Source organism: Anabrus simplex, chromosome 2 (genome assembly GCF_040414725.1).
Source record: "Anabrus simplex isolate iqAnaSimp1 chromosome 2, ASM4041472v1, whole genome shotgun sequence".
Lineage (NCBI taxonomy): Eukaryota > Metazoa > Arthropoda > Insecta > Orthoptera > Tettigoniidae > Anabrus > Anabrus simplex.
This window is the reverse complement of record NC_090266.1, coordinates 738,256,895-738,284,667: the sequence shown is the minus strand read 5'-3', so window position 1 is coordinate 738,284,667 and position 27,773 is coordinate 738,256,895. Positions and strand designations below refer to the sequence as shown.

At 38.5% G+C, this 27,773-nt stretch overlaps 1 protein-coding gene across 2 annotated transcripts in view; it reads left to right on the top strand.

Annotated features, from left to right (window-relative positions):
• The window catches only part of LOC136864422 (neurofilament heavy polypeptide), a 316,402-nt gene that overhangs the window by 226,830 nt on the left and 61,799 nt on the right, over positions 1-27,773 (top strand). For both annotated transcript variants that reach the window (XR_010859304.2, XM_067141398.2), the window contains exons 9-10: positions 6,996-7,091; positions 14,760-14,938. Coding sequence is in view for 1 of the 2 variants with exons in the window: in XM_067141398.2 (XP_066997499.2) it covers positions 6,996-7,091; positions 14,760-14,938 (275 nt within the window). In the remaining variant the exon portion in view is untranslated. The remainder of the gene's footprint in view (positions 1-6,995; positions 7,092-14,759; positions 14,939-27,773) is intronic.

The window sequence follows — 27,773 nt, the reverse complement described above, 5'->3', positions numbered from 1 at the left end:
GTGGCGTATTCAAATGAATCCCCAAGTTCCTTATGGTGTGGTTTAATAGGTAGTCTTACAACATATCTTCCGGTGCTATCCCTAGTTGTGTTGTTCACACAGTGTTCTTCGCACTGACTTTCTTCCTTAGAATGCAGGGGAGACATCTTTACTTCCTCTTGTTGCCAAAATTGTTCGATCTGTATGTACAGTTCATTGCCGCGCACAAGACAAGACATTACTTTCTTGTTGGTAGACTTTAGAGAGTGTGGTGGTATCTTGCCTGATAAAATCCAACCAAATTCAGTGTCCTGTAGTACAGGATGATTTTCTCTCGTGAGTTGACCACGACGCAGTATGTCAAAAAACACAGAAGCCCCCAGTAGTAAATCAACTTCACAAGTTTACTAAATTGAGGATCCGCCAAGGGAATGTCCTGTGGTAGCTGCCAGTCAGACGTGCAAGCTGTACTGTAGGGAGCTGACCAGTTATGCGAGGAAGTACAGCACAAACAATAGGGGTAGTGTAGTCTGTGACCCTGGATGTAACTTGGATTTGACAAATATGTGATGATTTATTTGCCTTAGTATCACAAATTCCCCTTATTGAGTGCCGACTCAATTCAATCCCTAAGCGATCTGCCAAACACCTGGACATGAAATGCATTTGAGACGCACTATTAAGTAGAGCTCGGCACTGATGTGCATTCGCACGTTTGTCTGTGACCTCTAGGAGAGCTGTTGACAATAGAACTTCTACACGAGTATAGTTGCTCTTCACAGCACAGTAGGTTTGCTGCCGAGTCTGGTTCGTTTCTGATGTAGTAGAAGCATTGTAGGATGTACTCTGCTCCTTGTGCAACAGAGTATGATGTCTATTATTGCAGATTCGACAATTTCCTGAACTACACTCCTTTAAAGTATGATTAGTACCCAGACAGTTAAAGCAAAGTTTACACTTCTCGGTGAAATCTATTCTATTTCCAACGCTGGCTTCACGAAACTTAGGGCATTTTGTTAGGGTGTGAGAAGCCGTACAAAACTCTCAACGAGTTGCTGTTGTGACAAAGGACTTCTTACTGCTCTTATCACCACCATGTTTGAATACGACCTGTTGCTTGTCGCTTTGGTGTTTTTCGGGCTTGATTAGCTCCAGAGTTTGACAACTATTCTCCAAGAGAGCCACTAAATCCTTCAAGCGAGGGAACTTCTTATTTGAGGATTTAACTTCCCACTGTTTTCTTAGACCGAGGCTGATTCGATCTAGCACTAAGCGAAATAACAAAATTTCATGCAGAGGCACATCTATTTCCATTACTTCAATAGCGCTCAGGTTGCTCAGCAGTTTATTTAGCAACACTTTTAAATCCTTGGCTGATTCTGTTCTAACTGACGGAAGATCTAGCAGTTGCTTAACGTGTAGGTCTACAATCAATTTGGGGTTATTATATATCTGAAAGATTAATTCCCAAGCTACCTTGAAATTGCTTTTAGTGACAGGCAAGCTTTCAGTTAATTTATGAGGTTCTCCCGATAAGCATGATAGTAGGTAATAGTACCTCTGTATGTCTGTTAAGGCATGATTATTAACTACTAGGCTCTGGAAGGTATCCCGAAAATGAATAAATTCAGAAATAATTCCTGTAAATTTTGGCAGTGAAATTGTAGGGAGTCTTATTTCATGTATGCTACTGGTATTTGAAGAACTAGATGTTGCAGGGGAAGTTGCATTCGAATTTGCATTCAACAGAGTTTCCATCTTAGATTCTATTTCTAGGATGAGTTCTTCAGTGGATTCCCTATCTGCATCATGAACTTCTTCGGTATCACTAATTTCTAACTGGGTTTGAACATCGTTGTATTCCTCCTTACTTGAACATAGCAGCCTTTGCCTAACTCGAATATCATTCAGATTTGAGCCTTCATTAAATGTACTGACAAAACTAGCTATACGCTTTATACGAGACTTAATAACTGCTCTCTTTTTTATGAGACCTTTTCGCTGGACAGGATCCATGGTGAAGGATAACAAGAAATAATGGATATATTATAAAGGACTGGGAATGCCAGACTACTTACAGATCAGGAGGATGTATCCTTCCACAGCAGGGCTGAAAACCAAAGAGCACTGCGTGGCTGGGCTGCACTCTGGTGGTCACTTCTGGAACTACTGCTACGGATCTGGATTACTACTCCTTGGAATTTCCACCAATTGGGTTGGCAAAACTGTATTCGTCCGTGCAAGATGGCGGTAACACACGCTTCAATCTCTAAGTTTAAAATGAATGAGAACTGTATTAGAACTCGGTTAATCACATCACAAGTCACAGTGTTTCATGTAGAAAATGGTTGTGAATCACATACACGGCACGTTAGTTGAAGTCCTCATTTGTAACTTACTGTGCAGTACTTAGCACGTGGGTGGTTGTAAGTTTGGCGGTAAAACAAACACATTCGTACTTCACAAATGTAAACACTTGTAAATAAACTGTAATCACTAATAGACCTAAATGCGTAGATTATGAGATGTAATATCGTCACTGAATCACATCCTGCCCGGAGGACCAAAATTTTCGGTCTCGTTTTCAAGTTATTTACTCATGTTGAACGAGGCCTAGCTCTTCCCACAGTCCACGAAATGTACTTCACCATTAAGTGCAAAGGGAAGGCCAACAATGTACATTACATACTTAATTTATTAAAACTAATTACACTGTACAAAATATACATGGTCCATGATGTAGCGCACCAAACACAATACCCACACTAGTCCAAGTCTCGGAACGCACTGATGCCGGTGAGGCGCGTGACTCTGTCCCCCTTCCACTGGGGCTGTAGCAGTCTGGTTGTGCTGACCTCTGATGAAAGAAAACGCATTGCGTTCAACATAGGGTAGCATAATCGGCACATTACTTTTCTTAATATATGCAAACTATTTAGGGAACGATATAACATTCAAAAACAGAGGTGAGGTTATCCACCTGTTCAATACTACTCACAATGTGTTATCATTAAAATATCACATTTTATTATTCCATTTGGTGGGTACCGGTTTCGGCATTATATAATGCCATCATCAGCCCAAGATTTAAGCAAGCAAGGACACTTAATAAAATACATATATATGTACATAGATAGATAGCAATGGTAGTCGCGTTCCATCATAAAACATTTGACCACATAATGTCTCTAAAAACACATTAAAATTCTGAAATTCTAGATTTAAGATAAGAGTTTTTTGTATGTACAATTCAGAATGTTCTTATCACCCAATAATGTTGATAAATGATTTCTATGTATAGAGCTACAAGTTATGTAAGAGCTTCATTTTTTCTTTTTTACCATCTATATAGTTAAATGATTATTCTATTGCTCTTGAACACCATAGAGAGTCCTTGAGAACGTTCTAATGTGTAAGGTTACATCCTTTATACATAATTATCACAGTTTAGAGTATTACTGTACAGTTTAAAATAGAGAAGACCATTGTACATTCAATGTAAATAAAAATTGTTTCTCTTGGTAAAACTCGGATAGCCATTTGTAAACTGGTCAGATGTTTAGAGCAGGTGGACAGCGTGTTCTTAGTATAATTGTTGTTGGAACCTTACTGATATGTCTTAACTTGATGAGTCATATAATAATGGAGGCTAAAATTTCAGTAATATCTTCATATATAGGTGGGGTGAGGCCGAAGGTTGACTTTTTTATGAAACACGATGTTTTCAGTGTTCAAACGTAACCTTAAAGGATCTTAATCCAACCGGACCTTGACTTCTATGTCCCCAATTTTATTAACAGCTCTAATGATGGGTCTTCCAAACATCGAAGGAAAAATATGAGTTGGAAAGTTGGATCCAGCATAACCGCACTTAACAAACCCAGTTCCATTATCGCACACAATTACTTTTCTACCTTGACTGTCCATCAGCGACGAACAGAACGGAAAACAACTTAATTAACTCTTCCTATCCAACTTCGCCGGCACCTCCCACAGCTGTGTCTATGAAACACAATGTTTTCAATGTTCAAACGTAACCTTAGAGGATCTTAATTCAACCGGACCTTGACTTCTATGTCCCTAATTTTATTAACAGCTCTAATGATGGGTCTTCCAACCATCGAAGGAAAAATATGAGCTGGAAAGTTGGATCCAGCATAACCGCACTTAACAAACCCAGTTCCATTATCGCACACAATTACTTTTCTACCTTGACTGTCCATCAGCGATGAACAGAACGGAAAACAACTTAATTAACTCTTCCTATCCAATTTCACCGGCACCTCCCACAGCTGTGTCCTATATTTGAAGATATTACTGAAATTTTAGCCTCCATTATTATATGACTCATCAAGTTAAGACATATCAGTAAGATTCCAACAACAATTATGCTAAGAACAAGCTGTCCACCTGCTCTAAACATCTGACCAGTTTATAAATGGCTATCTGAGTTTTACCAAGAGGAACTATTTTTATTTACATTGAATGTACAGTGGTCTTCTCTATTTTATACTGTACAGTAATACTCTAAAATGTGATAATTATGTATATAGGATTTAACCTTACACGTTAGAACGTTCTCAAGGACTCTATATGGTGTTCAAGAGCAATAGAATAATCGTCATTTAACTATATAGATGGTAAAAAAGAAAAAATGAAGCTCTTACATAACTTGTAGCTCTATACATGGAAATCATTAATCAACATTATTGGGTGATAAGAACATTCTGAATTGTACATACAAAAAACTCTTATCTTAAATCTAGAATTTCAGAATTTTAATGTGTTTTTAGAGACATTATGTGGTCAAATGTTTTATGATGTAACGCGACTACCATTGCTAGCTATCTATGTACATATATATGTATTTTATTAAGTGTCCTTGCTTGCTTAAATCTTGGGCTGATGATGGCATTACATAATGCCGAAACCGGTACCCACCAAATGGAATAATAAAATGTGATATTTTAATGATAACACATTGTAAGTAGTATTGAACAGGTGGATAACCTTACCTCTGTTTTTGAATGTAAATCTTTTTTCAATACAGACCATTATGAAGTTTTTGACGTTAAATAAAGAACGATATAACATAAAAAATAAAATTGTTTTTTATAGATGGCATCATTGTTTATAGGGAAATATGAAGATTAATGGAGGCAAATCAACTGTCACAACACTTACAAACAGGAGCTTAAAAACTGAATTTAAATATACTTTGGATGAGGCAATTGTTCCAAAAGATGGCAAGTGCAAATACTTAGGTGTGAGATTTGAAAGTAATTTGCACTGGAAGGGTCATGTTGGTGACGTTGTTGGGAAAGCATACAGATCATTACATGTCATAATGAGGCTACTTAAAGGGTGCAACAAAGAATTAAAAGAGAAAAGTTACTTAAGTATGGTTAGTCCATGCCTAGTAAAAGAAATCGATGGTGTGCAGAGGAAAGTAGAGGGATTTGTATTGGGATTTCAGGGGGAAAAGTGGGAAGCTTTAAGTAAGAGAAGGGAGAAAAGTTGGCTTATAGGATTATATGGAACCTATACAGGAGAGGAAGCACGAGGGAAATCCGTGAGAGGCTTCAGTTGGAAAATAATTATAATGGTTGGGCTAACCACAAGTATAAAATTAGACAGGATTTTAACTGAAGCGATTGGGTAAAGTTTCATTCATGGGGAAGGGTGTGAAGGAGTGGAAAAGTTTATCAGGAGAAGTGTTTGATCCTTTTCCAAAGTCTGTACAGATATTCAAGAAAATAAATTAATGTTAAGAGGGCATTCGGCCTGTGCATGTTATTGTAAATAGAGAATTTTTGTAAATAAATTAATTCCACCCCCTTGTCTATGGAGATTGGACAGCCAATGTAGGGGAGTGCCTTTAGGGGTGAAGTACAGTGGGGACTTCGAGGGCCCTGGGACCACTATGGTAGCTGTGAAGGTCCTTCACGAAGTCTGAAAAGTGGTAGCAAAAGGTACTCTGGTTAAGACGCAGCAGGTCTTATGCATATTGCGTACCAAAATGGGCAGGGGAAAAAATGCAATGTAAATTTAAATCTTACAGCAGTTGTATAATATTATTTGAAGTGATTCCACATACTGTATATGAGTTGATTATGTGGGTAAGTACAGAAGATATTATGAATAGAATTTTGTAAATAATATAAATTTATTAAGGATGATCTGTGTGTGTAATAGAAAAATTGTTGGTGTAAATTGTATAATACTGTATTTTAGGAAAATGTCTTCTTTTCTTTTCAATTTAAAATTTAGTGCTTGATAATAATGCATTTTTGTATATCATTTGCCATTTGCAAATAAAGTGATATTGATTTGATTTGACTTGACGTGACTTGACTGTCCCTTACAACCATAAATAAGACTGAGACTTCAGTAGAGGATAAATTTTGTTTTCCCCTGTGCCGAGAGATGAAAAATTGCATCTATCAAAAAATGGCAATAACATGGCGTTTATATACTCATTGTGAGTATCCCCCTGTCAAACATCCACCTGTTTGTACAAGCAATCATTCTAGCTACTTTTGTTTCTTTTACTTCTGGCATATGAGTAAGATGTTGTGTCCATGCTACATCACTCCTGTATGGTTGCTCTGAAACCAGAATGATGTAAAGATAATTTGGTCAAAGTGCAGCCTACATCTTTTGTGCAGAGGAACTGCGTACTCATAGCAGTAGCTTTGCTACACCTTAATTCAATTTTACACACATCAAGTTATTATTGCTATTTAATGTGACTGAAATACAAAGGACGTTTACCTGGTAGGTACTGAGTCCAAATTCAGTTGATTAGTTACCAGAAGTCTTATAATGTGACATTCCTTTCTTTCAGTGCAGTGAGTATGGAATTATATGTATACTCCTTGAATGTTGTTAGTTTATTTCAAATCTTTGTTCCCTTATTTCAGAGTGACTTTTTAACGATTCACTTAAAATTAGTTTTCCATTTCTGTAACACTATTGTAAAGAATGTAACGTTGGGATTTTTTTCTTTTAAATAGTTGGAACAGAGAAGAGTGATGGACGACGTGTTCTAGTCTTGAAGTCTACTGCTGTTGAGCACCGTATTCCATCAATCAGTGTCACCATTCCCAAAGGTAAATATTGAGGTGTTGATGCTAAGTACAGAGAAGCTTACTAATTAATGCATGAGAACATTGTAATCTTTATATTTCTTTTCTAACAGAAAAGATGAGAGTAATATTTTAATGTTAAAATTAAGGTTAATCAAATACAGTGAAACTTTAGTTGAGAGTTCCTGGGACCAAACATTTTAACTTCAAATGATATTTCTTCATTTCTATTCACTTGTACACTTTCTTTCAATAATAAAATATATAGACTAGTTACTTAATTTCAAGACTAGTTTCTTAAATCCACGTGGACAGGAAAAGTAAATACCAGATATGTGAAGTTTAATCACACACACATGTATATTTAACGACAAATTAAATACAGTAAAACCTCGATTATCCATTCTAATGCCCAGGAAGGGGTGAACTGTTAATAATTTAAAAAACGGATAATCCATACTGCTAATTTTAATGGACTTTAAAGTACATAAAATACATACCATATAACCTTAAAATGCAGTATTACAAACTATCCACTTCATAGCCGTATCGATGATATAATCTAATAGTTTCATAAGAAAATATTTTCCACCTAATCGATACCTTTTTATTTTGCCTTTGGCAATTTATAACATCATTTAAAATAAAAAACAATACATGTTTCGATCGCTTTGCGATCATCAACAGCTGTATACACAAAAGCTTCGATAAAAAGCATTAAAATAAGCACATAATGAAATCCTTGTTGACTTTAAAACTATCGTTAGTAAAGGACGTATGGGTTTGTTGGGGGAGGGGGGTTTGCGGCAGGAAGGGGACGGATGTTACAAGGAAGTTAATCTAAAATAAGTAAAAAAACTTCAATCTTATTGAGCTAAAATGTATTTAGTATCTATTTAAGTCCCGAAGGCATAATTGAAATCACTTATTGTTTTAATACTAGAAGTGGGTGTTGTAATCTTGAAGAAATGTTTTTAACTAGAATGTGCTTCTTCTTTCATTGAATTTCAGTCTTCTTCCTGGTCACATTTTGCATACATTCTATACATTAAGTCTCAATAATTATACTTTAATTTTAAATCAGGTGCCTTATTTCACCATGAGGAGGTACAGTGACTGAAGGTGCCTTCTATGAAAGGCAAACCATGTCTCATATTTTATAATGTAAAAAGGATCAAATCCTAATTGTATAAGACTGTAAAGTATTGAATAGGTGGTTAACTAATAAATTAATTAGCAATATAATAAATACAAGAAAAATGGGTGATGAATGCACCGACTTGGAAGGTCGAATAATACCATCCTTCAACATTTGGTTGATAATCTCCTTAAAGGCCTTCATTTTAGGTGGAGATAGCCTATAAGGGATAATCCTAACTGGAATAGAATCTGTTAGCTCAATCTTATATTCGATAAGGTCAGTGACGCCAAGGTTTTCTGAAAATACTTCAGGAAAAGACTGACACAACCTTGTAATACTTTCAGCTTGGTCCTCAGGTAGATGCCCAAGATCTAACGACATCTCACTCTGGGTGGGCGAAATCGATGAAAATGACACAGAATTACATTCCAAAAGAGGAATATTTATGTTACTAGCAAACTTGAATGTGCACGACTTGCTCTGAAGATCGAGTACCAGACCGGAATGAGACATGAAATCGGCCCCCTATATTACAGGGCAAGACAACTGTTTAGCCATAAATAACTTAATTTTCCAAGTAAATTTTGAGAATTGAACTTTAGCGACAATGGAGCCTAAAATTTCCATTGGTGACGAATTTGCCGAAACACATTTAATGGAAAACAATAGCCCAGAAATTTGCAACAAGCTTTCAGTTTAAGGTACCATTCTTCGGAATAATGGAGCTAACGCTCCCTGAATCTAACAGTGCGGTTATGGGTTCATTATTCACTTCAATTTTCAGAAATGGCACGAATCCTGGGGTCTCTGAAGCAATTCTAAGGCATTCCCTAGGGCCTTCAAATAATAAATTAAAGGAAGTCTCTTCCTTGAAGGATTCGTTACTTGATTTAATGGGGGCTGAGCCTCGGAAAGTTGAACATTGTGACTCAGCCGATGACGTCACTTCCCATCGCCTGGATTCGTGGAGGTAGCACCAAAATTTGAACAAGATGGTGTGCTGTTAATTGAAGTGCAATTCTTGGCAAGATGGGAAAATGACCTGCACTTGAAACAACCTTGGGACAGACCTGCTCCGTTCCTAGTTCCACTAGATTTTACAAAGGAGCATTTATTTCTAAGGTGTTTGGGCGATCCGCACGCATAACACTTGCGTGTGGTGAAGGTTCGGCGAGATGATGGCCGAGAATTGTTAGATGACGGAGGGGGCTCCCTGGCGGCTCATAAGGTGTCAACGTACCTCACTCCTTCGACTGACACTGCCATTGCCTCGAGTTCCAAAAAGGTTTGGGGCCGAGAGGCAAAACATAGGTATGAGCTATAGGGCGGAGTGATTCCTTCTACAACGGTTTGCACAATTTGATCTTCTGGAAAATGAAGAGCAAATACCGTGGTGTAAAACTTTATATCTTAAATAAAGTCAGCCAGATTCTCATCTAACCTCTGTACTCTAAGGTAGTACTTCTGTATTAGGGATGACATTGCTCTAGCAGGAATAAAGTTAGCCAGAAAATGGGCATGGGAAACTTCTATCGGAGATCTATCAGCTATTGCTTTTACTATTTTGTCCGAGAGGGCGTCTACAGAACAGGGGTAAATTATTTGTAGAATTTGGGAATGAGACAGAGCAAATACTAAAGCATGGTCTTGAAATTCAACTAAAAATCGTAGAAATGAAATTACCTCATTAGTTGAGTAAATGGAAAACTTGGATATGCCTTTAAGCAACATGGCTAAGGAATGAGGCAAACTGCTAAAATGGGGTGACATAATAGAGGACGGCATTGGAGGCTGAGAAGTTTCAAACACTGCATTACTCATAAAGAAAGGTGGTTGTTGTCTCAGATTATCAGACACTTGTTCCGATGGGGCAGATGTTTGTTGAGTATCCACCGATTTCCTACTCTCAATAGCCCTACTAGAGTCCTCCTCCGCAGCCAAGTTTACATTTTGAACAGGGTCAATTTTAGCACTAGCGGCCCCAGACAACAATTGACTAACTCTATTCGACATATCTGACAGGTCTTCCAATAGATTACTCGCTTCCTTAGCGTGATCATCCTTCAATTTTAGAGACAATAGGTCCCTATCCCTATTCTTGAAATGAAACAGTCTAGCTTGAACTCTTTTATGTTTATTAGCCGAAGGATCACTTACTTAAAAAAAAAAAAACTAACTACAGAAGATAGCTCGATGGTATTATCCGTGATAGTGGACAGAGCCTCATCAATGTCCTTCTCCCCAAATATCGGGATACAAATAGGAAGTTCTAATGATTCCTTAAGTTTGGCAATATCTGCCACAACCAGACTGGACCTTCCTAATTAGAAGTTCTTAAATTAATGCCTCCTTGCACAAGTACCTGGGTGCAAAGACTTCACGCGGACCAGACATATTGATAGAAAATCTCACGAATTTTGAAAATTTCCAACATCCAAGAAGATTTTTAGGGTTCGGAGTTGGTTTCTACTAGTAACCGTCAAAAGGGGCTTGATCCAGACCCATTCAACCACGCTCTGCTACCACTTGTTACGGGGATACCGTGGTGGACAGAGGTGAAAGAAGGTGCGGGCATGAATGGGTCTATCTAAGATAATCAAAAGATTAATAAAAAACTTTAAAATTAGTGTTATATTTCTTTTCTCGGTTATCTTTTAGTTTTTCAAAGACAAACTTTATAATTCAGGTACAAAACTTCATAATATAGGGTAACAATTTTAGAATATCGAATAACAATTAACTAACAGCCGTGAGCTTGAGGCTCCCTAATTATACATTCTCCATGAGCACTGCGGCTCCTTTCAAAAACAGTCAAGTAGACAAACCTCCCAATTTCTTTTACACAAGGAGACAGAGTATTCAAAATATACAATGTTTTAAGAGGACCTTTTTCTCAACAAAATTATCTAGTAGACTACTCTCCAAACATTATACCACACCAGCCTTCCAAATGCACCATTTAACCTTTACATAGAAGGAGCGTTTTTGCTCTATTAAAATTTTACACTTGGAAACAAAGTTCCGGAAAGGACCAGGCCTATCAAAGGCACAACCTACCTACATTTTACAATTCAAACAGTATTCACTGTCTTAGACACTCAAAAGTCTAACCTCTTAACATAAAAGAATGAAATAGAATTTTACAGGGGTATCGAATACCCATTCTACTAGGCCTTTGTGGAAAACAACAGGTTAAAGTTACTGGACCAAAATGCAAAATTATTTGGAGGCGGACACTTGCACTCCTTGAAATTTGCAATTGAAGGATTGAAGCCTTACTTGGGCTTCTGGCGCAAAGTTACAGAGGCTAAGCCTATACTACCGAGGTGACTAGATGGAAGGAATATTTAAATTACAGAAATTTCAAACTGAAAAAGATTACAAAATCATAGTCGCCTCAAAATCAAGTTGATAGGGAATGCGAGAGGGTGTCGCACTCTCTATTCCCTGATTTTGGCTAAGTTCTATTGACTTGTTTGCATGTTACATTTTAGAAAATTAAAGTTACATTAGTAAAGATTGGAAACCTTCCCCTCGAGCTAGCTGTCAAAGAATATCATTTAGATAGGACTGCCATTACCTTGAGCTGATGGTGAGTTGGCCGTGCGGTTAGGGGTGTGCGGCTTTGAGCTTGCATCCAGGAGATAGTGGGTTCGAATCCCCCTGTCGGCAGCCCTGAAGATGGTTTTCTGTGGTTTCCCATTTTCACACCAGGCAAATGCTCGGGCTGTACCTTAATTAAGGCCACAGCCGCTTCCTTCCAACTCTTAGGCCTTTCCTATACCATTGTCGTGTCGGTGCGACATAAAGCCACTAGCAAAAAAAAAAAATGTTAACAATAAGTATAAAAAAGTGCCTCATGCTGATGATTAGGTCTACTGTAGATCTTACACTTTTAAAACCATACTATTCCTCTTGCTACTTTGCTTCTACCTTTCTTCTCATTCTCCTTTCTAATATCCTTTCCAGTATTTTTGCCACTTGTGATAAGAGTGTGATTCCTCTATAGTTATCACACCCTTTGTTTGTCCCCCTTCGTAAATACTGGTATTATTATTCCTGTTCCCCAGTTTTCTGGCACAAGTTTCCGTTTGCATATGCACTTAAATAAACTGTACATCCAGTGTAGTTCAACAGGTCCAGCAGCCTTTACCACTGTATATATCCAACTATTCTGCTGTCGGTTTAATGTCAGTGGTTTTTAGAATTTACAATACAGTCACAGAATACACAAATACCTAATAATCATTGTGTCAGTATTACCATACATTTGAATTTTATAGCCAAAAACTAGTTACTTGCCAAAGGATATTTAGGAGATTTCAGTTTGAGTAAAGAGTCTAAGAGATTGGTTAAGAAAATAAAGGGTGTCTTACCTAAAACGAAAGTTAACTCATTTGTATCTTAGAGGTGAAGCTTCTACGATGTGTAGAATTATTTAATTTATTTTCTGGTTGAACCGTGTTGTTATCTGTGCATCATGTACAGTTTGCCAACGTTTCGAATACATTGCAGTATTCTTTGTCAAGGCAATTGAAATACCCCTAGTCGATCCAAGGTAATCAATCTCCCAGGCAGCAATCACACTACAAGGGTGGTGCCTGACCTTGGTCTTTTATATCCTAGCCTTTCTGGCTGACGTAAGCCCCCTGGCTGTCTCGTGAGAATTCTGGAAGGTATGTGTCACAGCCAGGTAGTGGGGCTTGCCTGCGCTGTTACGTAATTGGAGGTTCGGCCTGTGTGTTAATGTTGTGGTCTGTATGTCTTAAACTATGAATGATAGGGATCCAAGAATTACTGATTTTATATCCTTCTTCTAAATTCATATTGTTCAGATGTATTTCGATAGCCTCGCCGATTTTCCTTTCCAGATTGCAAGGGATAGCTGCTAGGATCCTTTTCTTGTCAAATGATATTCCGTGCCTTGTTTCATAGGAATGTTTGGCTACCGCTGAAATATCTGTGTTTTGGTTCTTGGTGTGACGGATATGTTCTTTCAGGCGGGTGGAGATCAGACGTTTTGTTTCACCAACATAACACGCTCTGCAGCTACATTCAATGAGATATACTCCAGGAGCCTGTAGTTCTATTGTGTCTTTTACTGGTGGTAGATAACGGGCTAGCTTCCGGTGTGGTTTGTAGAGGGTTTTTATGTCGTATTTGTCCAGTATGTTGCCGATCCTGTCTGCAGTGTTTTTAATGTATGGCAATATCGCTGTTTTTGGGTGGGTCAGTTCTTCTTTCCCGTTGTTTTCTCCTACGGCGGCCTTTTCTTTGTTCTCTTCTGATTTCCTAAAGACTCGTCGGATGTTATTGAGCAAGTAGCCATTTTCCCTGAGGGTTCTCGTGAGGTGTTCTTTCGCTTTTTTCAAGGTGTTCTGCATCTGATATTGCTATGGCCCTGTTAACCAGTGATGTTAGGACAGCCTGCTTTTGTGAGGGGTGGTGATCAGACGAGGCGTGCAGGTACCTATCTGTGTGTGTGGATTTCCTGTATACTGCGTGACTCAGAGTCCCATTGATGTTGCGTTTTACTAGGACATCCAGGAACGGTAGTTTTCCGTTTACTTCGGTTTCCATGGTAAACTGAATATTTACGTGAATAAAGTTGAGATGGTCGAGAAATAGCTGCAGGTTATTGCTCCCGTGAGCCCAGATCACGAACGTGTCATCCACATAACGGAGAAAACATTTCAATTTCAGGGTAGATGTGGTTAAGGTTTTCTGTTTGAAGTGTTCCATATACATGTTTGCTATTGTTGGAGAGAGCGGCGACCCCATCGCGGCCCCTTCTGTCTGTTCGTAGAACTCCCTGTTGACGTAGAAATAAGTATTACATTGGTGAAACAAAATGTCTGATCTCCACCCGCCTAAAAGAACATATCCATCACACGAACAACCAAAACACAGATATTTCAGCGGTAGCCAAGCATTCCTACTAAACAAGGCACGGAATATCGTTAGACAAGACCAAGGTCCTAGCAGCTATCCCTTGGAATCTGGAAAGGAAAATTCGCGAGGCTATCGAAATCAAGACACATCCAAACAATATGAATTTAGAAGAAGGATATTAAATCAGTAATTCTTGGATGCCTATCATTCATAGTTCAAAACATATAGACCACAACATTAACACGCAGGCTGAACCTCCAATTCATAACAGCGCGGGCAAGCCCCACTACCTGGCTGTGACACATACCTTCCAGAATTCTCACGAGACAGCCAGGGGGCTTACGTCAGCCAGAAAGGCTAGGATATAAAAGACCAAGGTCAGGCACCACCCTTGTAGTGTGATTGCTGCCTGGGAGACTGATTACCTCGGATCGAGTAGGGGTATTTCAGTCGCCTTGACAAAGAATACTGCAATGTATTTGAAACGTTGGCAAACTGTACGTGATGTACAGATAACAACAACATGGTTCAACCCGGAAAATGAACTAAATAGTTAACTCATTTGTGTATGCTTCCCCACATTCTCCTGTTGTTAACTACTTTTAACTTGGTGTCTTCTAGGAGAGTTACCATTAATAATTCAAAATGTGATATTCTAGAGGGAAAGCACAAAGAAGTAACTTCTCCTCTTCAAAAATTGCCAGTTCGTATGAGATTGGGTTTGCCAACAGTCCCTGGCAATGAAAGAGAAAGTGCTTCATCCAGAAGAAGAGGCAGTCGAAAGGTGAAGCTGAAACGCAATGTTACTGTGACATCGGGCTCTAGCTCCGGTGATAAGGTAAAGTGTTGCTCCAGTCTTTCTCTCACATTAGGCAGCATGAAACACAGCCTGTTTTTATATTATATATTCTGTTTATCATTGTCCAATACTATTAGGAGTTCACTTTCTTGCAACTTGAAATGTATTTTAACTGTACTACATTTATCTGAGGACTTCTTTAGATCTAACGCTACCCAAAAGCCTTCTGCCAAGTTTGAGAGCTTTTTTTATCTGTTACTGTTACAGACCAGGTTTTGCTCTGCTTATACACTGAATGTCCCAAAAATTAGACACATCTGCTGAATGAGATGACTTTTAAAGGAGCAGCTGGATGATCCAGGTTGATTCTTCACGGGCATGTTTCTCTAGCAAATGTTTAAAGATTACTGGCTGGGTGTTCCCCATGTTGCAGTATTGCCTGCCTTTTCAAGATCAACAGTGTCATGAGTGCATTGTGAATAGATGAATCAGAACTAAGCATCCAGCAGAAAGGTGCTTTCCTGACATATAGAGGTGAGCGAAAGTGGTCAGAGACAACTCGGAAGGAGTTTGCTGATTAAGAGGATGTCTACTCTTTTGCAAATGAATGCTGATTACATCAGCACCTGGGATCACATCAGAATAATTATTTGTCATACATTAACTGGAATGATTTCTGCCAGTAAATATTTGTTTGTTATGGATCCCATGTTTAGAGCTTCAAATAAGAAACACTGCCTGTTGTTTGTAAAGAACGGTTGCAGGTAGATTGTTGATCACTGGAAGTTCAAGTGGTCCAGTGAAGCTAGACTTATTAGTTCCATTTTGACTGCAGTCTACAGGTGTTTCAGAAACAATTTGCCAGTGGACCCACAGTGTAATTTGTCAAACATGCAGTGGTGGAAGCAGTACAGTAGTCTGGGGGCTGTTTGGGTGCCATGAATTTCATCCTCTAATGCGTGCATGTAGATTTCTATGGAAATCTTTTAATAGGATGCACACTAACTGGGTAATATATATATAGTATATATTTTTTAAGAAGGAAGCCATGTTCTCCAGTGTTTTTAATGTAACTTTAAAACTATTCTGTCTGTCAAAAACATGAATTATAACACATGTAACACTATAATATACGTGTAAAAAAAAATGTCAAAAATTGTGTATGTTTTTTACAGGTATGTTATAGTGTTATATGTGTTATAATTATGCCCAGTTTCTTTAGCGAATGTTAAGTTTTAACACTGCTGTTAAGGAAACTTAACACAATTTAACAAAATAGCTGTCTCATTAAGCATTGTTAACTCTAACAAATTGTTAATACCTGTGTTAAATTAACATGGCAGCAGCCCTGTGTTAACAGCTGTTAAAATTTAAAAATGGTAGCATATAGAAGACGTTTGAAGATGTACGGTTGTATGAAGACTATAAACTGAAGATGGCAAAGGACGACCCATACTAAGAAAAAAAATTACCAGGCGAGTTGGCCGTGTGGTTAGAGGCGCGGAGCTGTGAGCTTGCATCCAGGAGATAGTGGGTTTGAATTCCACTGTCGGCAGCCCTGAAGATGGATTTCCGTGGTTTCCCATTTTCACACCAGGCAAATGCTGGGGCTGTACCTTAATTAAGGCCACGGCCACTTTCTTCCCTCCTAGCCCTTTCCTATCCCATCGTCGCCATAAGACCTGCCTGTGTCAGTGCGACGTAAAGCCACTAGCAAAAAAAAAAAAACTTTTTAGTGTTGTCGGAATAAAGTTTTATACAAAGATAAGTACCAAAGCCATTATAAACAAGGTACTAAAGGAAATTGAAAATAGGTTAGAGTTTCCCACAGATTGAAACTTATCAGTGTCTCCAGTGCAGTAGTTGCTTATAGTTCTTAGATATCATGCGTCAGACTCTTTTCATGTAATTGTAGGCAACGATGTTCATAATTGCAATACAAGAGTGTGTATAATTCTGCAAAGAATTCCTGCTGCCATTGCAGCATTAACAAGGCATTACATTATTTTTCCCACAGAAAAGGAATGCCCAAAAATCATTCAAAATATATCCGTTATCAAATTATCCCATTGATGTAGTAGCCTTAGATTGCACTCATATAAGAATATATTGAATGTTGTCATATAACAGTCCGTTCTTTCATTTCTCAAGCACACTCGTATACTTTCAAATTAAATCTATAACATCATTTGTCTTGCATTCATCATAACACTTTTGTTGTCTTTTACTTGACATGTTTACTTCTTAGCAGTCTCCTCTAACCATAATCTATAATAATGTCAACCATGTGTAACAGAATACTCTTTCAACACACCACTAGCAGCTCTTTATGTGAAGAAACGAAAGACGCCCACTGCCTAACATGTTAATTTGTCTTCAACAATTGTTTCGTAACAAATGTTGGAAATGTGTTCATTAAACTGGGTACTTTTAACCGATGTTAAATTAGTAACAATTGTTAGTTAATATTTGTAGTCCAACTCATTGGCCGAATGGTCAGCGTGCTGTCCCTTGGTTCAGAGGGTCCCGAGTTCGATTCCCAGCTGGGTCGGGGATTTTATTCATTTCCGATTAATTCTTCTGGCTCGGGGACTGGGTATTTGTGTCTATCCCAATACGCTCCTCTTTATATTCAGACAATACACCACACTACCAACTGTCACAGAAACACGCCATATTGATTACACCCCTTCATATAGGGTTGGCGTCATGAAGGGCATCCGGCCGTAAAACAGGGCCATATCCACATGCGTGACACAGTTCACACCCACAACCCCATAGGTGAGGGAAAATCAGTAGAAGAAGAAGAAGTTAGTTAACATTTGTTAAGTAAAATTTAACACAGAGTTGAAGAAACCAGGCCTTAGTGTTTTCGACAGACTGCAAAGCTTTAAAGTTACATGTGGAAGATGTGCATTCACATTACATCAGTGGGATTTCAAGAACTCTCTAGGATGTGATTGTGGAGCTTCATTTCTAGACCATTTCATGCATCGCGATTAAGTGCCCTCTTCTTACTTACCATGGTAGTCTTGAGGATATTGCCAAAACCTCTTCGCTGTCGGTACAGTGGCTGGAAGACTTGGACATACAAATTTTTATTTATGTTCTCCATCAGTATATTAGGTTTTTCATTTTTGTAAATTATGTGCTTATGTATTTGTATCAATTTCTGTTTGATCCAAGTATGCCATATTGAAAAATGAAAATCCACATCCTGTTTCCAGTCATTCGACCGGGTCAGGAATAGAATGAATGAAGCCCCCATCTAGCGGCGAGGATAGGAAATGTGCCAGCTGCCAAAGCCTGTCGCTCTGCTCTCGGGCAATGATAAATGACTGACAGATGAAATATTAATGGAGAGTGTTGCTGGAATGAAAGATGACGGGGAAAACCGGAGTGCCCGGAGAAAAACCTGTCCCGCCTCTGCTTTGTGCAGCACAAATCTCACATGGAGTGACTGGAATTTGACCAAGTATGCCATATTAATCATAACAATAATAATATTATTTGCAACATGTTGGTGATCCAACACTTCAGTATGCATTTGTCATATGAACAGCTATTTCCCACAGAGCTGGTATTGTGAGTATTTCTCTAGAAGCGTGAAAGTGGATTGTCATTGCTTCAATAGAATCACTTTCACTCCAGCCATGCTAAACATTTACCGGTTTAGGTGAAACGAGCTATTCAAGTACGATCTCATCCATCGACTAGCATGAGGGAATTGCAAGCATGGTGTAGCATTCTTTAATAATACTGTCAAAGACTTGTTGAATCATTACCACATTGAATCCACACCACTTTAACATTCAAGGTACAAAGTAGATGTGTCTAATGTTTTGGATGTACAGTGTAGAATTTAAGATGCATCCTCCTATGAAGGTTAAAATATGGGTTACTCATTTGTTGAGTTTTGAACTTTTTGAAGTAAACATTCAGAAGAAGGAAATGTTACGTGAACATGACTTGAATTTGCTTTCAGATTGAGGCCTGGCTGCTTTTGCTATACCAGCACCTCTCTTCTTGCTGCTTTGTAGAGAAGGTTTCCCTTCAGCATTATAGTTTCGGTGGTTATCAATTGACCTACTGAGGCTCCTCTTACTCATTTAATAATCCTCCCTCCCTGCCTGACAACTTGAGAAATATAACCTTGGATAATTCATCTAACTAGACCTGTCATATGGCAGTTATCTTGATCATTGCCAACTCTTATTGTTCTTATTCTTGGTGAAGTCCATGATGGGTACATCTAAATGATCTGACTCTTTGTAAAATTGGCAAATTCCTTTGTTGTCTATGATTCTTTGATCATGTAATTTCAAGCTTGGCAACATCCTAGCATCCAGTAATCACTAGGGGAAGTATTTCATGCTTTGATTGCTCAGAATTTTGTTTGTCATTTTCTTCTATGAAACATCCTTGTATTCTGTCATCCTGTTGTGTGTTACATCTTGTACTTTGGGTACCTGTTATTATCCTGGATGTGTCCATAACCTCATTACACATCTCTCACTGTTGCTGAACATTGGATTATTATCTCATCTTGGTAACCATTATTTACAAGAAAACTGCATTCATGTTTGTATGTAATATCAGTTTTGTACATTGCATTCTGTGCAGTATCTTCTGTTAAATACTTTCCTGGCAGTTGATAGCTTTTCATAATGAATTAATGTCCTGACAACTTCAATTATGAATGAAGCAAAACAAACATGAATTAGTGGACTGTTCCATAGGTAATTTTGTTCAGTTATCTGTAGATATCAATATCAAGTGAGTGGCTGCACGGTTTGGGTCACTTAAAACTGTCAGCTTGCATTCAGAAGAAAGTAGGTTTGAAATATGGTTTTCCATGGTTTCCCATTTTCACACAAGTCTATACCTTAATGAAGGCCATGGTCGATTCCTTCCCACTCCTAGCCCTTTCCTGTCCTATTGTCACCATAAGACCTATTTGTGTCTGTGCTTCATAAAGAAAATTGTAAAAAAAGAAAAGAAGAATGTATGTATCAGTTACTGCTGTACATGGAACCATCCCTTTCACTTGTGAGTTATGAACCTTATTGGCTTATACTTCTTTTTACATCTTTGCCTTCATCACATCTTTTCTCGATATAGCTATAGTTCAGCCTGCATTGTTGGAACTATTCAAGCACAGAGAGACTACATTCAAGTAAAAGTTTGCAAGTATTGTTCATTTCTCAAACTGGAAGGATAACATACTCTTATTGATGTAAGACTTAAAAGTTGGAAGGATTTTATGGATGATAGTTTGAAGTATCTGGACCATGGGAGATGTTTTCATTAACGATGAAAATTAACAACTTCACTACAGTTTTTATGGTAAACAAGTTACCTTATACGCTTATGTTATCCCTTCGGATCCTTTCCTCCTTTTGTGTTTGTCATGTGTTCCTGATCTTCCACATGTATTTTATCTTTGTCATATGTTTTGCCCCCTTTACTGTTCTTACCTGGCTTTCTTCTCATCCTACACTTCGCACATGAAGACTGAAGATGTGTCAAGATGGTCCTTCAATGAGTGTTGATGCCCACCCTCCTGACGAAGCTGGGAAATAGAAATGAGCTTCTTGAGGGGCTGAGAAGAGATGGATGTAGAAAAAGTGGGGTGGATGGAGAGAGAGCCTATCTGTTTGAAGACAGCAGTGTATGAAGATGTGAAGATTATCCTTTTGTGTTTTCATGTCTGTCCTGGTATCGTCTTTCTGTTACTCCCACTTTTCACACTGACCTCCCATTGTGTTCATCCTATTATTTGTTCCTTTTCTTGTTCCTGTCTCTCTATATGATTTGCAGTTACCTCGTTGGTGCAGTTTCAGCTATCTTCACCTCCTGACTCCCGAGACAGGAACATCTGATGTAATTTGCTCGTTACCAATATTACTGTTAGAAGGGCATTATGTGTGATGGGGCCGTATAATGTGTATGATTTGAAATTTGTGTTTCATTGAAAATGTTGGTGCTTTGATATATGACTAAACCTCTGGGCAGAACTTGATGAATTAATTCCTCATATCGAGAAAATAAGATAGTGTTATAACAATATGGGTCTGGAAATGCATAGTTGCTGAATTATTTTCCGTTAAACACTTCTTAATTGTAGGAATTTATTCTGAGGCCCTTCTTACATTTCTTATGTGAAAGCATGTTATGGATAAATTGATGTGGAACTGAGTACATCATTAATACCCACAAATGATTCTCATAGTCCTAGTTACATGTCTCTCATAAGTTTGAAGTTTCGTGCTTGATGGTGCTCCCATACATGACAGTCTTTTTGTGTCAGCAAGCACGTTAATGCATGTTACCATGAGCACTGGATAGGTACAGGTGGACTAACTGCTTGACCCCCACACTTTTCTGACTTAAATCTACTGGAATTTTGCCTATGGGAGTACCTGAAGTATTTTGTGTATTTGACAGCTATGGATGATGCAGTAACTCTCCATGCTCGAATTGTGGCTGCCCATTTTATATGACATGTCAACGGTGTTCCAGCAGGTGTTAGACGTATTTAGTGCTACATCATCCATGAATATTGGAAAATATAATTGTATCGGTGATATGTGTTAAGAGTGCTCTACGAATAAAGTTGATAACTCAGCAATTACGCACTTCCAGACCCATGTTGTTATACTCTTTTCTTTCTCACTATATGTGTTACTCTGAAGGAAACCATACCTTACCACATTGCGGACAGGATCCGAGTCTACTCGTGTTTGGCTGGCCGTATGTTGCTGACAGGTCCCGAGTTAACTCATGTTCCCGGGTCTTGTATATTCTGTGATATCTGTTGGAACTTCTGAAACTAACTAGCGGTCTTGGTTTATAGAATATCATTGTTGAAGGTTTTGTTTATTCTATGCTACCTTTAATTTTCATTCTTCTTCTGTTTTATGCTTCAATTTCTTAGTTTCCCAATCTAATGTTTACATCATTCAAAGAGCCATGTGGTGGGTAAGATGGCACTTCCCAGACACCCCGTGTTTAGGTCAGGACAAAATATTTAACGAACTGCATGTGGATAATTATTCGGAATGCTCAAGTAAATTTGAAAAATGTGAGTTTGTTATTGAAAGCTTTTCTGATGAAAGTGTGAGTCGTGATGATGAAGATATACACCCTTCAAAACAATGTGAAATCTTTTTAAGTTGCCGTATGCCCTTTCACCAAGCTCATTGCTATACAACTTACACACCAGAAAACTTTATTAGAACTACTTCAGAAGGTTATCACAATTAGTACAAGGTTAGTGAAGCCAGGCTCATTTGATTCTGTGTGTGCGCTTTCGCACTAAGTTGCTCAGGAAATGACGGGGCACAGGGGTTGGACAGTGCAAGGAGCATCCGGTCGGGAATGTGTTAAGTAGCACCTCCAGATTTTATAGATTGAGCAAAAAACTCATACCGAGCTCGATAGCTGCAGTCGCTTAAGTGCAGCCAGTAATCAGGAGATAGTGGGTTTGAACCCCACTGTCGGCAGTCCTGAAAATGGTTTTCCATGGTTTCCCATTTTCACACCAGGCAATTAAGGCCACAGCCGATTCCTTCCCATTCCTAGGCCTTTCCTATCCCATTGTCGCCATAAGACATATCAGTGTCGGTGCGACGTAAAGCAAATAGCACACAAAAAACTCTTTAACTCAGTGGAAGCATGCCGTCAGTATGAAGAGAAATCTTCTGACACCTAAATATGTGTCATTGGCCACAAGAAAACAACTCATTAAAATCCATTTATGGATTATTGCCATGTACACTTCAGAAATACAGACTTTCAGAAAAGCAGAGGAAGGAAAATGGAGTCATTAGTGAGATGATGTGCTGGAAGAGAATGATAAAGATATTCTGGACCGAAAGAATGAAAAATGAACAGGTGCTGAGACATGTTCAAGAAAACTACCATCCTGTGGAGTCCATTGAGAAGAGAAGAAAGTAACTCATTGGCTACTTTTCTAGAAGGCCGTGTGGATGGAAAAATACCTTGAAGGAGACATCAAACAATGTCCCTGTATAACATAAATGAAGGAAGACCATACCAGACTCTTAAACTACTGGCTGACTGTCAAAAAAACACCATTTACTAACTTTCATTCTGCCCACCAACTGCCCAGGTTGAAGAGTCGAAGGAGAAAAACTAGAGCAAGAACCTGATGCGCGTGAAGTATTTTCTCTTGTAGATTTCAGTGTTTTGGCCTAATCCTTAAACTACATGATGGTAAAACAAACAACACTATCAGTGCACTTGGAAAGTCTTTAAAAAGCTTCTCGATACAGGGTTATTCTCATAATGAAATCATATCTTAAGTCGCAAAGGAAATTTCTTTTCTTGGTTTCTTTAATGAAGTTTCTGTGAAGTCTTCGTGTACTATAACATTAAATATCCTGTGAAAACATGCATCATGGTTATAATGAAGGACTTCATTATATAGAGCGCTTATTTTTTTCCGCTGTTTATTTTAACTGAAGCTTCCTTGCTGTCTGTGTGTGGGAAGCTGTATGCAGGAAACCTATCACACCTGTATGCAGCAGAGACATCTTCTGTTTAATTCGTGCCTGACTAAAGATAAAAGATATTGGTGGCAGAAATATGCAGTAAGAGAAAGGTGTTTTAGACATTTAGTAACTCTTTTTCTAGTAGTGCCAATATTCCTGACAATTCGGAAAGTTTACTCTGATAGTGACATGATAGTGAATATGATTCATAAGACAATATGAACATGATATCATACGTGCTTATGGAGGCTATAACAACATTGATGTATTTTTGTTGCTCTAGTATACAAGATCATGATCAGTAATGTCAATTTTAATTGGGTACTAAGAAACAATTGCACACAGATTTTCTTAATATCATATGTTGTTGTTGTTTTTTATTATTAATAATAATACTATTAGGGTCCAGATCTTAATGACATGTCATCCTTTTATTGAGTGGTCAGGTGCAATGCTCCAGTATATACAAACTCCGTTCATGGCACCCGTTTACGAATATATCCTTTTTATTTTGCATAATTTGCATTTTTTAAATTTACATTTTAAGAGCATTTATTTGGAGAATTGTTCAGTCATATTTTTTATAAATTAGTCTCTTTAGGTTATGTTGTCCCTTTTGTGGTGTTATCATATTGTGACGAGTTGGCGGGGTAGTAAGATAAATGAACACTAGACTGGTAGCTTAGGCTATATACTAAGATTTATTAATTAAGCACTAAAATTACACAGGACTGAGGAGCACATAACTTTCACTCGTAACACACACACTCACACACACACAGAGAGAGATGCCAACTTTCAAGAAAGGCAATTCGTAATGCAGCCATTAGAGCAAGGGGGTAGGAGGGGCCGTAGAATTTTTTTTACGAGATCTTACATAGCACTGAAATATCAATGAACAACATACAGGCCGGGATGAGTGGCTCAGACGGTTGAGGCGCTGGCCTTCTAACCCCAACTTGGCATGTTCAATCCTGGCTCAGTCCTGTGGTATTTGAAGATGATCAAATACGTCAGCCTCGTGTCGGTAGATTTACTGGCACGTAAAATAACTCCTGCGGGACAAAATTCCGGCACCTCAGCGTCTCCGAAAACCGTAAAAAGAGTAGTTAGTGGGACGTAAAACATATAACATTATTGAACAACATACACTTCAACCAGATGTAACATATCAAAGACTGGCATAAAGTGTGTATTATTCTTACCTGCTAAAGTAACAGGTGATCAGCAGTACATATCTGAGTGGAGATTGAAGGATCATTTCTTTTGTTGAGTACTGTAGTTGCTCCCTTAGCAGCTTGTAGTTCCTGTTTGGTAAATGTACACTGGTGACGTGCTTTTTCTTTTGATATCATGTGCATCCTCTGCACTAACAGAGCACTTAACAGTTCGGTGTTCATATTAGCACGGAATTCAGTCTTGTTCTTACTCATCATGCGCATCTGAAAAATCGCGGCTACACACACTACAAAACACTTGTGAATGAGATTTTGAGGAACGCAGTAAACAGGACCATTCTTTCCAGTATTCCTCCCTAAATTTTTGAACTATTTTTGGTTTATTAGTAGCGTCACTAGTCAATGTAATGTCATCACACATATTTTTCTGCACAAGAAATCGCTTCATTATTTAAACCTTTCATATTTCGTAACACATGATTAGCATATATCCTAGAAGAGCCATATATGCCAATTTGGCAACCAAAATCGCAATAAATACTTCTTCAAAAGTCACGCACACAGTATTCACAATGAAACCGAGTTTCGTCACCACTTTTCCGCCAAAACAACCACAAAAGAACTCTCTTACTTTCATGGAAGTCTAATCATGTGACGAACAAAGACAACTCCGCAAGATATACCACTTTCCAGTTGCTTATTTTTCTGGTACTGGAAGCACACACTGCGTTCGGTGCATGAAAATAAATGAAGGGCTGAGAACCATAGTGGGCCAAATCCACCAACCGTCAAAATTGAGTTAATGCCACCTAGCGGTTCATTTCTGACTTAGGTATTATCTCTTCAACTGGGTTATCTCTATGTCTTCCCATTTATGTGCTACAGGGTCACAAAATATAAACCAAATTGAACTAGTCGCTGGAGGTAGTGCCATAGTGGGCCAAATCCGCATGACCAATCCCTTGCTTGCTCTGAGTCACATGACATGCGTAGTATCATGGCGGACATCGCCCACGAGGAAAATAAAAGCAGTGATTTGACATGCAGCAAACCCTCCTCCTTCCCTAAATAACAAGTAGCATTTGTTTTTACAAGAGGAAGTTTTGGGTGTATAATGTAGGGAAGGGTACATGTACTTGTGGGGTGAAGATACAGCACAAAGGGGCCCAACAGAAGTAGGTTCATGATTGTATTCTGTATTACCTGAGGAACGTCAGCACAACAGCAAATCATTTAATAGCCTATTCAGACACTTGTGGTGGTCAGAATAGGAATCAATATATTGCATCCTTATGGGCCCCATTAGTTCATTATTCCCAATTTAAAACTATTGATCCTAAGTTCCTAAAACCGGCCATTCATATTTGCCTAATGACAGAGATTTTAGTACCATCGAAACTTCAAAACATAAGGCAAAATCACTGTTTTCGGTAGAAGATTATGTGACCTTAGTTAAGGAATGTAGGAGAAATAAGCCCTTTGGTGTGAAGAAAATGGAACAGAAAGAATTTGTGAACATTAAGGAGCTCTCAAAAAACTTTGTGTATCGTAAGGAAACAGTAGATGGGGAGAAGTTTGAGTGGCTCAAAATTAGGTGATTTCGTTTCCAGTCTAATGAACCTCTTAAGATTAAATTCAGGTACACCCTCAACAAAATGAACGAATGGAAAATCCTTGATATTTCACCTTCTCGTAAGGGCAGGCCATCTGTAAAGGTAACAACTTCAGTACCTTCACCATGGGAAGTGAGTCCTGTTTACACAGCACCCATTAAGCTCACAAAAGCTAAATATGATTATTTAATTGCCATACTTCCAGTCATTCCACCAGTAAATCATAAGTTTTTTAAGGATTTGCAATATTGTGTTGTAACTATGGCAAAATGAAGTACCTTACAGTGCCATGTGGAGTTGGCCCACTGGCGTATTGTTAGAATTCATCCTTTCTGTTTAGAGCGAAAGTGGGCCAAATCCACTCCAGTGGAAAATGATGGTATTCATTTACTTTTTATTTGTATTAAAAAGCCAGATAATCTTTGTATTTTGCTTTGTAGTGATTAATGTATCTATTAACTATAACATGCAAATGTTGTAATCTCTGTAATCTGTGTCAGTGAATTATAGCAGTGACTAAACTTTAACCTTCATTTTCTCCATTCTTAAAATATGGCACTTGGCCCACTTTGGTTCTCAGCCCTTCAAATATTCTTAAATGAGGGACAGCAAATTGTAATCGTAATAGTTGGCATGTCTGCTTACACAGTTCGCGCTCTTTCTCTCTTAGATTCTAACTTGTTCTAACTCTACAGATTACTCTTGCAAAGCTAAACAGTTATGTCACAAAATCACACGTCACACGCAATTGCACCCTAGGGTAGTGTACGCTGTATTTCAAAAGCGGCCACACACTACACAGTTCGGGCGCGCCTACACTGTTTTACATTCACACACAAGGTCCCCCGTTGCACCGCTACACGCTCTCTCCTTCGCTGTCAGTCCGCACTGTAGCACGCTAGTCTGACAGTCAAGGCAGTTCACGCACTTCACAGCACTGGCATTCACTCACTGACAGCTCATAACTGAACTACACCAATAGCGACCCAGGGAAGTCACTCCTGTCTTATATATCTGCTCCAGTTCTTCCAGAACAGTCTGGATGCTGGATGTATCCCAGGAACCTCCCAAGATGGAAGACTCCAAGTTAATCGTCTCGTAATTTCCATAGTCCTATGCCGCGCTACCATGGGTGGAAGCGAGAGGGGTGCCGTCTAGGACTTAAGCCTTGTTCGTGATTGGTGCAATCGAAGAGTAAGCAGGTGGGCCGATACATTGACGTCACCAGCCCATAGCAAGTTAGCGTGGCAAACGCTATAACCATAACAATATTATTTTATGAAATTATGACAAAGCCTTACTTAGCAGTTTAAATATTGAAATAAACATTTCAATATAATACTGTTTATTTAACACAGTAACTGTTGGTGGAAATGTTTTATGGTACACAAGGTTACAGTAAATTACTGCACATGTACAGGCCTAAAATATATGTGGTGTGGCAATCAGGTGCACGAAGCAATCATTTTGCACCCACGAGTGGGTGACAGCTGTCACCATTCTTCTTTCATGATACAGACTTCATACACTCACTTTTCCAGGAATCAAAGTTATTTGGGGACTAGAA